Source organism: Anguilla rostrata, chromosome 18 (genome assembly GCF_018555375.3).
Source record: "Anguilla rostrata isolate EN2019 chromosome 18, ASM1855537v3, whole genome shotgun sequence".
Lineage (NCBI taxonomy): Eukaryota > Metazoa > Chordata > Actinopteri > Anguilliformes > Anguillidae > Anguilla > Anguilla rostrata.
The window spans coordinates 6,536,857-6,551,230 of NC_057950.1; the positions used below are offsets into that span (position 1 = coordinate 6,536,857).

General features: G+C 50.3%; 1 protein-coding gene across 1 annotated transcript in view; it reads right to left on the minus strand.

The window, feature by feature from the left end:
- Window positions 1-226: 226 nt before the first annotated feature.
- Window positions 227-14,374, minus strand: part of si:ch211-51a6.2 (neurotrypsin) — a 24,740-nt gene continuing 10,592 nt past the window's right edge. Inside the window, exons 6-14 of the mRNA XM_064317607.1 lie at window positions 12,431-12,578; window positions 11,695-11,873; window positions 10,515-10,656; window positions 8,981-9,195; window positions 8,026-8,167; window positions 6,103-6,381; window positions 4,274-4,396; window positions 3,158-3,438; window positions 227-1,682 (exon numbers count right to left, since the gene is read on the minus strand). Coding sequence (XP_064173677.1) covers window positions 1,363-1,682; window positions 3,158-3,438; window positions 4,274-4,396; window positions 6,103-6,381; window positions 8,026-8,167; window positions 8,981-9,195; window positions 10,515-10,656; window positions 11,695-11,873; window positions 12,431-12,578 — 1,829 coding nt within the window. The 3' untranslated portion in view covers window positions 227-1,362. The remainder of the gene's footprint in view (window positions 1,683-3,157; window positions 3,439-4,273; window positions 4,397-6,102; window positions 6,382-8,025; window positions 8,168-8,980; window positions 9,196-10,514; window positions 10,657-11,694; window positions 11,874-12,430; window positions 12,579-14,374) is intronic.

Below are 14,374 nucleotides of genomic sequence, written 5' to 3' on the forward strand. Positions count from 1 at the left end.
CGGTGCGGACAGAGGAGAGCAGAGCTGAGCGCAGTCTGGAGCGGTGCGGACAGAGGAGAGCTGAGCCGAGCGCAGTCTGGAGCGGTGCGGACAGAGGAGAGCTGAGCCGAGCGCAGTCTGGAGCGGTGGACAGAGGAGAGCTGAGTCGAGCGCAGTCTGGAGCGGTGCGGACAGAGGGGAGCAGAGCTGAGCGCAGTCGGGCGGGTGGACAGGGGGCGACGCGCAGTCTGGAGCGGTGTGGACAGAGGAGAGCAGAGAGCAGGAGCTGGAGAGGTCGGAAAAGTATTTGGTAATACATGCACACGTCGGAATGTTTATGAAGTGCAGCTTGGTTGTTTTAAGACACACAGCACATAGAATACCTGCCCCCCCCCCCCTCCATACACGGGGCCTTATTCACAGACCCCCCCCCAGTTCCTCACACACCTGGCGCCGGGCCCCTGTCCGGTGCACAGCTAACACAAAATGTTTCCGCAGCATTTGGGGAACGTTTCAAGTATAAATCTCCATTCGACCGCGAGACAACGTTCCTATAAGAACGTTCCCCCAGGCGGGCTCAGGACACTTTACCTTTCCAAACCGTTTCTGTCAAAGTCACAGGAAAACTGTCCAGGCGCGTCGGACATAAACTTACTGGCACCATCCCCTGCCGGTTTTCACTTTGTTATGGAAAAACATCACGCTGGACATGTCACAAATGCATTGTAAAATGTTCTGACTGAAAGTACTGAAATGGCAGATTTCTTCAACATTGTGAACGTTTCTGATAAATCATCATGAACGACCATCCAAAATTCGAATTATTTTTTAAACTCGAATGACAAAACTGAATAAAGTTAACTTTTTGAAGTTGCTCTGAGTAAGAGCATCAGCCGAAATTTCTGTTGCGAATTTAACACCGCTCCTGCAATGTTTCTTGTGACTTTGACAAACTCAGGAATGTGGACACATTTAAGTTCTGGGCAGGTTTCCTAAACTTTCTGAATGGTCTGGGAATGTCCCGGGAACCAAAAGTCTGTCAGCTGGGTACCTGCACCAAAACTACACTCTGAAGGCAAAACCGGTGTGTGGACACCAGAGACACAACATGCAGCAATGCAGAAGGCATCATTATGGCACATCTGCAGCCTTCTTTAGAGTTTAGGGCTTTGTGCCCTGTGGCTAAGCTTTTGGGACTCTTCATGCAGTACAGCACACTGTGAAGTGTCTCATTTAATGCGATGTGAAACAGAAAAAGGGGGATTCGATCTCCAGTGTGGTTTTGGCCGTGGACCATGCGGCAGGGACATCCCGCGTTAACCCCTCCCCCCCTCTTTCCCCAAAAAAGTCACATGGCACCGTCGGGTAGCCCGATGGCGTTGGTCAGATCTTGGCCTCGCCCTGCGTGACCTGCTTGATCCAGCGCAGGAAGCGGCTGACGCGCGTGTAGACGCCGGGGTAGGCGGGGTCCCCGCAGCCGTGGCCCCAGGAGATGACCCCCGTCAGCACCCAGCGCCCGCCCTGGTCCTGGCACACCAGGGGGCCCCCGCTGTCGCCCTGGCAGCTGTCCACGCGGCGACGGTGGGACAGGCTGCCGGCGCACAGCATGCGGCCGGTGAAGCGCTCGCCGTAGCGCCGCCTGCACTTCGACGAGGGCAGCAGGGGCACCCAGGCCTGCAGGAGCGTGCGAGAGTACTCCGAGTCTGGGGGGGGGAGAGAGAGGAGGGGGAGAGAGGGGGGGGGAGGGTAGAGGAGGGGGTGGGAGGGAGAGAGGAGAGGGGGGAGGGAGGGGGAGGGGGGGGAGAGGGAGGGGCAGAAAGGGGGGGGAGAGAGAACAGAGAGGGAGAGAGAAGGGGGTGGAGAGGGAGAGGGAGGGGGAGAGAGAGAGGGGGGAGGGGGAGGAGAGAGAGAGAGAGGGAGAGAGAGGGAGGGGGGAGGGGGAGGAGGGGGACAGATAGAGAGAAGGGGGAGAGAGAGAAAGAAAGAGAGGAGGGAGGGGTAGAGAGAGAGACCCAAAAACACTTTCTGGTCAAAAAACTTCCTGATGAAAAACACAGACTGACAAAATTAGACTGACTAATTGTCTTGTATTTGTTTTTGTCATTGGTTCTTGCTAATACAGTGTTAGCTGTATACATTTCTCACATGTTTATAATCTGGAAAGAACTTGAAATGAGCTGAGACGAAGTGAGGGGGGTCAGAGGAGGAAGAGGAGCGAGCAAGCGAGTAAGAACAGGACAGAGAGCAAGGGGAGCAGAGAACGAAGGAGAGAGAACAGGAACGAGATAAATATGGAACAAGAAAAATCAGAAACCAGAGTGAGTGAGAGAGCAGAAAACAAGAGAAGAAGAGCTGTAGAGGGAAAGAAACATGAATTTGAAAAAAAGGCAGAGATGGGGGGAAAAGCGAAGAGAGAGAGAGAGAGAGAGAGAGAAGTATACAAAGACAAAATAAAGACCTATCTGTTTATTTTTATTGCCTGTGGGTAATTCAATGAGGATGTGTCTTTTTCCAAGACACATTCTGTTATGTATTCAGTCCATTTGTTATTCCTGTGTGTGTTTTGGCAACACAAGTGTACACTTATCATTTCAATACAGCAGGCTTTTTAAATGAATGAAAATGAAAGATGTGGGAAAGAGAGAGAGAGACAGACAGACAGACAAACGAGGCATTGTGAATTTTCCAAATATTAAAAAAGTAAACTAGGAAATGTACAGCATTCACATGGCGAGTGTTATGTTATGGGATTTGGGGACCTGGGGAAAAATGCTCAGCTGGTTGCAAGCAGAAATCGCAAAATAACATGGACCCATCATATTCCCAATTTAAAAAAATATCAAAGCTTGCTCAGAGATGCGATATAGCTCAGGAGGTAAGACCGATTGTCTGGCAGTCGGAGGGTTGCCGGTTCAAACCCCGCCCTGGGCATGTCGAAGTGTCCTTGAGCAAGACACCTAACCCCTAACCTCTATCTGCTCTGGCGAATGAGAGGCATCAATTGTAAAGCGCTTTGGATAAAAGCGCTATATAAATGCAGTCCATTTACCATTTACCAGATGCTGCCAGTGTGACTGTGTCCTGCATGCCGCTGCAATACGGGCTTTTTGTCGCGCGCAAGCGTGTGACCGATGCATTGTGGGAAGGGCGCGGACGGACGGACCCCCCGTCGGCGTACCTGTGACCCCCCAGCCCGTGATGACGCAGGCGGCGGGCCTCCTGGCCCACTTGCCGGCGGAGGCGGGCAGGCAGGCGGCGTTGGTGTGGGGGTTGAAGGCCACGCAGTTGCCCCCCGCGCCGCGCAGCCGCAGCAGGGCGATGTCGTACTCCCAGCCCTGGCTGCGGTACTTCCTGTGCACCACGATGCTCTCCGGCGACAGGCTGCGCTCGAAGTCGTCCCGCTCCGCCGTGTGGTAGTCCCCCAGCCGGAGCGTGTAGCGGGACGGGTCGGTGCCGAACCTGCGCGGGGCGCGGGGGGCGGAGGGGGGGGGGCGGGGAGAGAGAGGCAGAGGGATGGACAGAGTGAGGGAGGGACGGAGAATGCGAGGAGGCAGAGAGTGTGTGAGAGGCAGAATAAGATGCAGGAAAAAAGCAGGAGAGAGAGAAAGGAGGAGAGAGACCATGAGGGTGGAAACAAAAAGAGGCAGGAGAGAGAGAGAGAGAGAGAGAAAAGGGACGAGAGACAGTGAGGCAGAGAAAGAAGAGGCGAAAGATGCAGTGAGATAGAGAGAAAGGAGAAAAAGAAAAGGGGGAGAGGGATATAGAGGGGGCAAAAAGAGAGGAGGAGGTGAGAGCAGGAGATAGGGAGAGCATAAGACAGACATACAGAGAGAGAGAGAGAGAGAGAGACAGAAACAGAGGAGGAGGAGGAGGAGGAGGCATTAATACTTGCTCTCTCAGGCAGAGGGGAAGGCTGGTGCCAGAAAGAACAACAGTGAAGGGGAACTTTGGCAGGGGCAGCGCTGAGTTTGCACGCCAGCACAAATACACTCAAACCAGAGAGACTGATGGGGAGAGGAAGGAGGCTGGAGCAAGAGGGATCACAGACAGGGAAGGAAGAAGTGTGTGTGTGTGTGTGTGTGTGTGTGTGTCATGCATGTGTGTGTGTGTGTGCGTGCGTGCACAACATAATCTCCTCGTTATTAACTTATGGCAGACAAAATCTGAACGAAATGGGTCCAAAATATAAGTAGCAAAACTGCGCTTCTCAGAACAGAATGATTTGCAAGGATGATGAGAATTATTTCAGAGTAAAGACAATACCGTGGCTGACCACTAGGTGTCACAGTCTCACCTCTTGAAGCAGTGAGCAGCAGTCAGGACCCAGCAGGAGTTGATGAGCGTAGCGCCACACAGTGGATGATTTCCCCTGGACTGAGACTTCAGCCAAAGAGAGACCTGCCAGGGCCAGTCCCCCCTGCAGAGAGACAAGCCAAGAGGGACAGAGGAGACGCGTCAGAAAGCAGGAGAGGAGGAAGAGGAGCTCTGTGGAAAATATTAGCCACACACATGGGGGAGCCTATTCCGCAGAGACAGCTCATAAACACAGGATACGACTAAGGGAATACAATACTGTGTGTGTGTGTGTGTGTGTGTGTATAGCTGTAAGTGTGAGTGTGTGTATAGGTGTGTATAAGCATGTGTGTGTGTTTAGGTGTGTATAGGTGTGTGTGTGTGTGTTTAGGTGTGTATAGTTGTGTATAGGTGTGTGTGTGTGTGTGTGTGTATAGATGTGTATGTGTAGGTGTGTACAGATGTGTGTATATAGGTGTGTGTATGGTGTGTAAATGTGTGTGTGTGTATAGGTGTGTATAGCTGTGTATAGGTGTGTGTGTATAGATGTGTATAGGTGTAAGTGTGTGTATAGATGTGTATATAGGTGTGTGTACCTGAATGACTTGTCTCCTTCTATAACAGGTGTGTATAGAGTGTGTGTATAGGTGTGTATAGGTGTGTGTGTGTGTGTGTATAGCTGTGTGTATAGGTGTGTGTGTATAGATGTGTATATAGGTGTGTGTGTATAGATGAGTGTATATGTGTGTATAGATGTGTATATAGGTGTGAATATAGGTGTGTGTGTAGCTGAGTGTATATGTGTGTATAGATGTGTATATAGGTGTGAATATAGGTGTGTGTGTGTAGCGAGGTATAGTGTGATGATGGTAATAGGTGTGTATATAGGGTGGTCTGCTGAGTGTATATGTGTGTATAGATGTGTATAGGTGTAAGTGTGTGTACAGGTGTGTGTGTGTGTAGCTGAGTGTATATGTGTGTATAGATGTGTATAGGTGTGTGTGTGTAGGTGTGTGTATACCTGTGTGTACAGGTGCGTATGTGTGTGTGTGTGTGTGTGTGTGTGTGTATACCTGTGTGTACAGGTGTGTGTACCTGAATGACTTGTCCCCTCCTATAACAGGTGTGTAGGTGAGTGTATACCTGTGTACAGGTGTGTGTACCTGAATGACTTGTCCCCTCCTATAACAGGTATGTGTGTGTAGCTGAGTGTATATGTGTGTATAGGTGTAAGTGTGTATAGGTGAGTGTATACCTGTGTGTACAGGTGTGTGTACCTGAATGACTTGTCCCCTCCTATAACAGGTGCGTATGTGTGTGTGTGTGTGTGTGTGTGTGTGTGTATACCTGTGTGTATAGGTGTGTATAGGTGTAAGTGTGTGTAGGTGTGTGTATACCTGTGTGCAGGTGTGTGTACCTGAATGACTTGTCCCCTCCTATAACAGGTGCGTATGTGTGTGTGTGTGTGTGTGTGTGTGGTGTATACCTGTGTGTATAGGTGTAAGTGTGTGTGAGTTGTGTAGTGTGGCATACTTGGCAGGTGTTACCTGAATGACATGTCCCTCCATAACAGGTCATTGAACGTGTGTGTGTGTGTAGATAGGTGGTATAGATGTGATGGTGACAGTGTGATGCACAGGGTGTGTGTGTGTGTGATGTTAGGTGTGTGAACCTGTGAGCCAGGGTGTGCCTGAATGCTTGCTCCCCTATAACGGTGTGTGTGGCTGAATGGATATGTGTGATAGATGCTGTAAGTCTAGTAGGTACCAGAGGTGGTGTGTGTGTGTGTGAGAAAGTGGTGGAAACCCTTTAATGTGCAGGTGTGTGTACCTGAATGACTTGTCCCCTCCTATGATCCTCCTGCGGCGGCGCTGAGCGTTGGGGCGCAGGCCGCAGGAGGGGGCGGGCGTGGCGCTGTCCCCCGCCGGCTGCGGGACGTGGTCGCACATGACCCCCGCGTCCTCGCTGTGCCGGCAGTTGTGGGCGTCCGGCCCGTCGGTGGGGCACTCCCCCAGGGAGGCCTCCGTCCCGGAGCACCGCACGTTGTCCAGGTGGATGGGGCCCTGCCCCTCCCCGAAATAAGCCATGGACCGCGCCTTGGACACCCCGCTGAAACGGAAGGAGGCGCTTTCTGAGCTCCGAAACGTCCTCTGCGCCAGCGCTGCACCCTCTGCCCACAGGGAGGGGCAGAATTGGACGTACACTGTATGACCAAAAGTATCTGGACACCCCTTGGTGTGGGGCTGTTTTTCATGGTTTGGGCTCAGCCCCTTAGCTCCAGTGAAGGCTAATCTTAATGCAATGGCATTCTGGACGATTCTGTGCTTCCAACTTTGTGGCAACAGTTTGGGGAAGGCCCTTTCCTGTTTCAGCATGACAATGCCCCTTGGGCACACTGCGAGGTCCATATAGAAACGGTTTTGTCGAGATCAGTGTGGAAGAACTTGACTGGCCTGCACAGAGCCCTGACCTCAACCCCACCCAACACCTTCGGGATCAGTTGGAAAGCCAACTGCGAGCCAGGCCTAATCGCCCCAATCATTACCCAACCTCACTAATGCTCTTCTGGCTGAATGGAAGCAAATCCCTGCAGCAATGCTCTAACATCTAGTACAGAGCCTACCCAGAAGAGTGGAGGTTGTTATAGCAGCAAAGGGTGGACCAACTCCATATTAATGTCCATAATTTTGGATGAGATGTTGGATGTCAAGTGTCCACTTACTTTTGGCCAAGGAGTGTATTGTCACCCAGTGAAGTTTTGTCATCCGGGGGTTGAACCCACCCCCACCCACACGGGACTCTCACGCGCTTCACGGACGCAGGCTGGACACACCTCACGAGCAACTCGACGCCATCCTCCGCCGAGGAAGACGCCAGTGTGACCAGGGGAGAGGCTCACGCGTACAACCGGGGCGCTCCAAATTTAGAGGAAAAAGCCCAAATATAAAATAAAGTGGGCTCGTTTATAAACTAAAAAAAAAAATTATAATAATCCAAAACCCCAAACTTATAGGCTACAATGGTAGAAATGACGGGAGTGGGGAGAACTCATGACGCTCTTCCAGAGGAATACCCATGGTGCATCGGGTCCAGAGCTCCAGACCGCATGTGGTGTTCAGTATTCTGGAAGCAGCGCGCTGGGGAGGATGAGTCAGCGAGCAGCACAGAGATCAGTCCCGGCGCCCCGGAGAGGTGTCACGATGAGTCACGATGATATCCATTACGCGCGGCGCAACATTAAAATATTCAATTACTTTTGCCCTTTCACCTCCCAGCAGAGGCACTGTTTTTTTAAAATGACCCCGGCAGAAAGGTCAAACTGTGCACCCTTCACACAACACCGTGTCCTGTGATTCGCTGGGAGGCAACGGATCACTTGTGCTCTGACATAAGTCAGGGAGTGAGTTGAGCAGTCACCTCACTCAAAAAGCCGCTCTGCTTCAAATGGTATTTAGAGGCCCTAAAAGGAATGTGGGATTTTGGCAGTAAAGTTTTACAAGAGGAAAAGGAGAGAGGGGGAGAGAGAGAGAGAGAAGGAGAGTGAGAGAGAGAGGGAGAGAGAAGGAGAGTAAGAGGAAGAGGATACAGATAGAAAGGGAGGGATAGCTCATGTTCATGTCCCATTTATTTAAGGGAAAAAGGGAGGAAGATGGAAGCAGGGAGGGAGGGAGAGAGAGAGAGTGAGAAACAAAGAGAGAGAGCGAGAGAGACAGAGAGAAAGAGAGAGCGAGAGAAATAGAAAGAGATACCCACACGAATCCCAGCTGCCTGCACACCACCGCCGCGTTGAGGTCGTTCCAGCCGTCGTCGCAGACGCTCCCCCATTGGCCGTTCAGGAAGACCTCGACGCGCCCCTCCCTCCGGCTCTCCCCCGCCACCAAGCGGACCAGGGGGCCTGCAGGGCACACGTACGCACGCACAGGAGTCACGCCTCCGCCGGGCCGGGCCAGGCTGGCATCCCCGGGGCGGGGCGGGGCGGGAAAGGTGCCAGGGCGGCAGTGTAGTATAATAATGGGTAAGGAGTTGGTCTTGTAACCTAAAGGTCGCAGGTTCGAGTACCCGCTAGGACACTGCCATGGTACCCTTGAGCGAGGTACTTACTTACTTGGATACAATGTAAATGCTATGTAAAATGTTGTGTAAGTCGCTCTGGATAAGAGTGTCCGCTAAATGCCTGTAACGTAATGTACTGTGATGTAATGTATTGTAATGTGATGTAATGTATTGTAATGTGATGTAATGTACTGTAATGTATTGTAATGTAATGTAATGTACTGTACTGTATTGTAATGTGATGTGCTGTAATGTACTGTAATGTAATGTATTGTAATGTATGAATGTAAGCATGATGTATGTAATGTAATGTGATGTAAGCTGTATGTAATGTAATGTGATCTGTAATGTACTGTATTGTATGTGTAATGTTTATGTAGTTGTAATGTACTGTAATGTATTGTAATGTAATGTAATGTAATACTGTTGTAATGTATGTAATGTGATGTAATGCTGTATATGTACTGTAATTGTAATGTCTGAATGTAATGTGATGTAATGTATGTAATGTACTGTAATGTAGATGTACTGGATAAGATATGATAGTGTGATAATGTATGTACTGTAAGATGTAATGTAATGTAATGTATGTATATGTATGTAATGTAGTATGATGTATAGAATGTGATGTACTGTGATGTAATGGCGCGCGTACCTGCCACCGGCGCCGTGCCCGCGATGTCGTTGGTCTGGCCCCCCCTCTCGCAGCGCACGCCCACGTCCTCGCCGTGCGAGCAGTCGTGCCTCCCCCACTCGCCGTGACTGCAGTCCAGCAGCGACTGCTCCGTGCCCGCGCACTGCACATCGTCCAGCAGGATCAGCCCCGACCCCTCGCCGTACCGTCCTTCCGGAGCCACCTCTGCCCGCCCTCTGCTGGTCAAAAGCGGTATTACAACTAAGGCAAACCACTCGTGTCCCTTTGGGTTTCAGTTAGGCATGCACTGAGGAGATGATCACAATGAATACCCACTAGACAGAAAATGTGAACTGAAACCATGCCAGATGAAAAATTAAAAAATCCCTTGTTTACTTCTTGTTTCAAGATACCCTATATAAGCCACTTTAGACATATTTAAAATGTAATTTCTTGCTTTAGATCATGACTCCTGAATGCCCCTATATTATGTTGGTCATCAGAAACTTCTGTAGGTGTCTAAAATATCCTTTATTGCAGTGGTTCTCAACCTTTTTGGGAGGTTGGAAGGTCCATGGAAAAATCCTCAAATATTTAAAAAGCAAAAATCCTTTATTTCCTTTTTTCCATTCATAGAACAGCAGACATACGAGAGTGTGACATCTACAGGAAGTAAAAATATGATCACATATTGTTAATTTTTTTGCTGTGTCATATATTTAGCCGAATAATTACTTATGTCTTGACGTTTTGTGAGTGAAGCTTTCAATAATTCGCTATCATCTTAAGTCTCCCCCCCCCCCCCCCCCCCCCGGAAGCACCCTGAGAACCACTGCTTTACTGTAAATAAAACTGCCTGAATAAGGCTCACACGCTAAAACTGAAACAAAACCCCAGAACCCTAAACTATCCCTTTAAGGGGTTTGGCAGGCCACAAAACACCGACCAGAAATGTATTCAGACAATGAGCAGGAAACCGGCGGGATATCAGATCTTCCGCAGAGCCCGGGATCTAAGGCACCACTTTAAGCCGCCGCGCGTTTCCAGTGCATCCTGTGTTCGGCTCAGCGTAATGCCTATCTCCCTCTTCACCAAATCTAACATTATCCCACGAGATGCTGCAGAGGAGGAGGCGCAGGCCAGACAAGTACGAGCAAGACTCGGCACCGAAAGCTCACCCCAGCAAAGCCGAGTGTGAGGAGGAAGCCCGGCCAATCACAGAGGTGCGTTGGTGATACACATTGATACTTCCTGAGGAGGAAGCCCGGCCAATCACAGAGGTGTGTTGGTGATACACATTGATACTTCCTGATTCATATGACCCAGTATTTTATTTCAGATGTCAACTTTTTTTTCCTGTGCGAAAAGCAAATGTGTATGTGTTCATGATTTTCCACACACGCATACACACACAGATAGGTGTATATATATATATATATATATATATATATATATATAGTAATTAATTTCAAATAACAGAACTGCTCATAAAAAAGAGAACTCAAGCCTAGACGGGGAAGGTCAAAGGTCAAAGGTGAACAGGTGTCAGTCTCACCTGAACCCCAGCTGCCGGCACACCACCTGAGCGTGGAGCTCGGTCCAGTCATCGTCACACACAGTCCCCCAGTCCCCAGCGTGGTACACCTCCAGCCGACCCTCCCAGGGGCTGTCTGCTCCTACCAGCCTCAACACCCCGTCTGAAACACACACACAAACACACACACACACACACGCACGTGCACATTCACGCACACACACACAAACACGCGCACACGCACGCACGCATGCGTACACACACACACACGCACGCACGCATTCACGCGCATGCACACACACACACACACACACACAGGCACGCATGCGTACACACACACACACGTGCACACACACACGTACACACACATTTAAAAATGTTTTAGATTGACAGAAGAACAGCTCAACAGTAAATCACACACAGATTAAGAACGTAGAGATTGAAGGCTCCCAGGTAGGCATGCTTCAGATAATAGAGGTTTACGTGTTATATAACATTCTGTCCAATTCCCTTGCCAAGGCAGTGACTCCATTATGGGAGCCATTCTAATTACACCCTGAAGCAACAGAGCAGCATGCTAGCAAGTCTGTGTATGGGAGCATACCGTTTAGAGTATAGAACTATGCCACACCCATGCAGGAATGACTGAATGAGGTGAGTGATGGGATAGGCCGCTGTGCTGGAGACAGAGCACTGGGATTGGCCGCTGTGCTAGAGGAGAGACGGAGCGATGGGATTGGCCGCTGTGCTAGAGGAGAGACGGAGCGCTGGGATTGGTCGTTGTGCTAGAGGAGAGACGGAGTGCTGGGATTGGCCGCTGTGCGAGAGGAGAGATGGAGCACTGGGATTGGCCACTGTGCTAGAGGAGAGATGGAGCGCTGGGATTGGCTGCTGTGCTAGAGGAGAGATGGAGCGTTGGGATTGGCCACTGTGCTAGAGGAGAGATGGAGCACTGGGATTGGCTGCTGTGCTAGGGGAGAGACGGAGCGCTGGGATTGGCCGCTGTGCTGAGGATGGAGTGTTAGGATTGGCCGCTGTGCTGAAGACGGAGCGCTGGGATTGGCCGCTGCGCTGAAGACGGAGTGCTGGGATTGGCCGCTGTGCTGAAGACGGAGCGCTGGGATTGGCCGCTGCGCTGAAGACAGAGTGCTGGGATTGGCCATTGTGCTGAAGACGGAGCGCTGGGATTGGCCACTCTCACCAGTGTAGGGGTTGCAGGAGACCCCGGCGTCCTCCATGTGGTCGCAGTTGTGCCGGCCCCAGCCGTCGTGGGAGCACTCCTCCAGGGAGAGCTCGTTCCCCGAGCACTGCACCCCGTCCAGCAGGATGGGTCCCGAACCAGGCCCAAAGTGCGCCCACGACCAGGCCTTCGGGATGCCCCTGGGTACACACACACAAGCACACAAACAGGCACACACGCAAGAATGAATAATCCATCCCCACAGCAACAGTACTCTAAAAACTGTTCTGCAATACCACACTGTGTGTGTGTGTGAGTGCATGCAGGTGTGTGTGTTTGGGTGTGTGTATGAGTGTGTGTTCGTGTGTGTGTGCATGCATGTGCGTGTGTGTGTGTGTGTGTGTGTGTGTATGACGTGGTTCAAGGAAATCTCTGTAGGGGTGCAACTCTCCCCTCTGGACTGAAAAGCTTCAAAGCTCAACATGAAAAGATTTGTGACAACTGTGGTATTCAACCGCCCACTGCCCCCCGCCCCCCCAAAAAAAAAAAAAAAAAACCACGGTAGAAATGCCACGTGCCGTTAAATATTCACAGCTTCCGCTGAGCCACATTACTGCCGTAAAAGCCCCATGAGGAGGCTTAGTGCAAACAGAATCAATGCGCGCGGGGCTAGCACCTGCTTCGGGTGCTAACAGACACCAGCCAAACGAAACCACGTTAAGGAGTTTGTGTCTGCCGGTCACAGAGTAGCACTTACCCCAAACCCAGCTGTCGACAGACCACCTCTGCGTCGATGTCATCCCATTGGTCATCGCAGATGGAGCCCCACTTGCCTTTGTGGTATACCTCCACCCGGCCCTCAAAGTCCTCCAGGCCTCCCACCAGCCTCAAGGGGGCGCCATTACCTGAGAGAGGCCAAACAGGCAGCTGATGAACTTCCACCATAGACCATCCAGATAATCACCTGCATTTTTTCAGCCCTCTCTACATCCAAAGGATAGGAATTTCTTACAGGTAACAGGAGTTTCTGGTATAATAATGAAGTTAAAGTACATTCGTAAAAAGGCATGTCCAAGGACAGAAGATCATTTGCCACCAATTTGTTCAAGTTACACCCATTCATGAATATTGGAAAGATGATCAAGCTGGAATTGACTTCAATAGCAGGGAGACAGAAGTTCAGTGTTAAATTCAGCCCATTTTGTTCAATGCTTGTATTGTTATTTATGTTTATTGTCGTTATAATACAAACTAAATATAGCTTGATTCATTTTAATATGCTTTTCTATTCGGTCATGCTTGACAGAACCAATCTGACACTGTAACACAATTCCCACTGAGTATTTTACCCACATCTTATACACATCTTAGACAAAGACTTTGCAATGAACTATGGGAGCTTCAGGCAAGGGAAATGTAGTCTATAGCACACTGTGTACACTCTTTATAGGATAACCTATTCAAATAATAGTTTAAGTAATAAAGTTGGGAACATATCCCAGCTATCTGACACTGCTAAGCCTTAAAGGATAACAGTGCCAATAAGAGCCTGGAGCTTGAACTCCAAGGCTGCGTGTTTGAATTGGTGGGACGCCGCTGTGGTGGTTGACCTGTAAATACCCAGGTCTGTAAATAGATTAGATAAAATGTAAGTTATGTGAGCCAGCCTGGTTCTGTGAAGCAAATGAGTAAGAGCCACAGCCGTGTATCACCGTAACAAAAGACGACACTGCCGTCGGAAAAAACGCCATATCTTGATTCTGACTAGATGTGCTTGACAACGAATTTAAAAAATGACTCAAGGGGAATACAGTTTAGGATTAGGGTGGTTATTCTGTAATAGTGCCTAAAGCATTTTTCCATCCTAAGAGTTATCTTTTTGCAATTAAGAGGACGCAGAGGTGGAAAATTGGGGCGTCAGAAAGTAAAAGGCCTTGCCATGTGTTTCTTCCACCCATGAACTCAGTCAGCTGACGTCACTAATTAGTTCTAACCTTGTGGCTGAGGAATTGTGCTAACTAGCAAATCCAGGTGACTGGAACAAAATCCTGGGGAGGACCTTTACTTTCTGAACCTGGATTTTTCCAACTCTGAGAGAAAGCCAGACAGTGACTCCAGAGATGTTGACGCTGACCTTTGGAAAGTGCTGTGCTTTAGAGACAGCATTTAAACAAGAGACATTTCCCAACATCCTGCACTCCACCAACCAATATGCAACCAAGCTGGCAGAAACATCCACGTCCGCCATTATGGCTCCGGACACCATCGACAGTCGCCATTCTCAGCCACCGTTCCCCATGGACAGGCTGGCACCGAGGCTGATCTGAGGTCAGGGTGCACCCCGGACAGCCGAAAGGCAGGCTGACACGGGGGGTTAGTCAGTCGCGTTCCAGTCTCGGCCCAAACGGAGAGGCGGAGCGACCCGGGTTGCGTCAGAGGGGCATCTGGGGGGGGCATCCAAGGGGGGGGCGCGTGAAGATTGCCCGGCGAGGGGCCCGCCTGCGGGCGCTGGGGTTCTCAGATGGCCCCCCGCCCTCCTGATGTTCCAGGTTGAAGTATTCGCAGCTGAGCTAAATATACCAGCGGCATTCTGGGATACACGCTCGTCTCCGTGTTTACACGTGCTTTCCCCCGCCCCGCCCCTTTTTTCTGGCAGAGGGGGACATTGGAAGAGCAGCCCACGTGTAAATTAGGTTTCTTA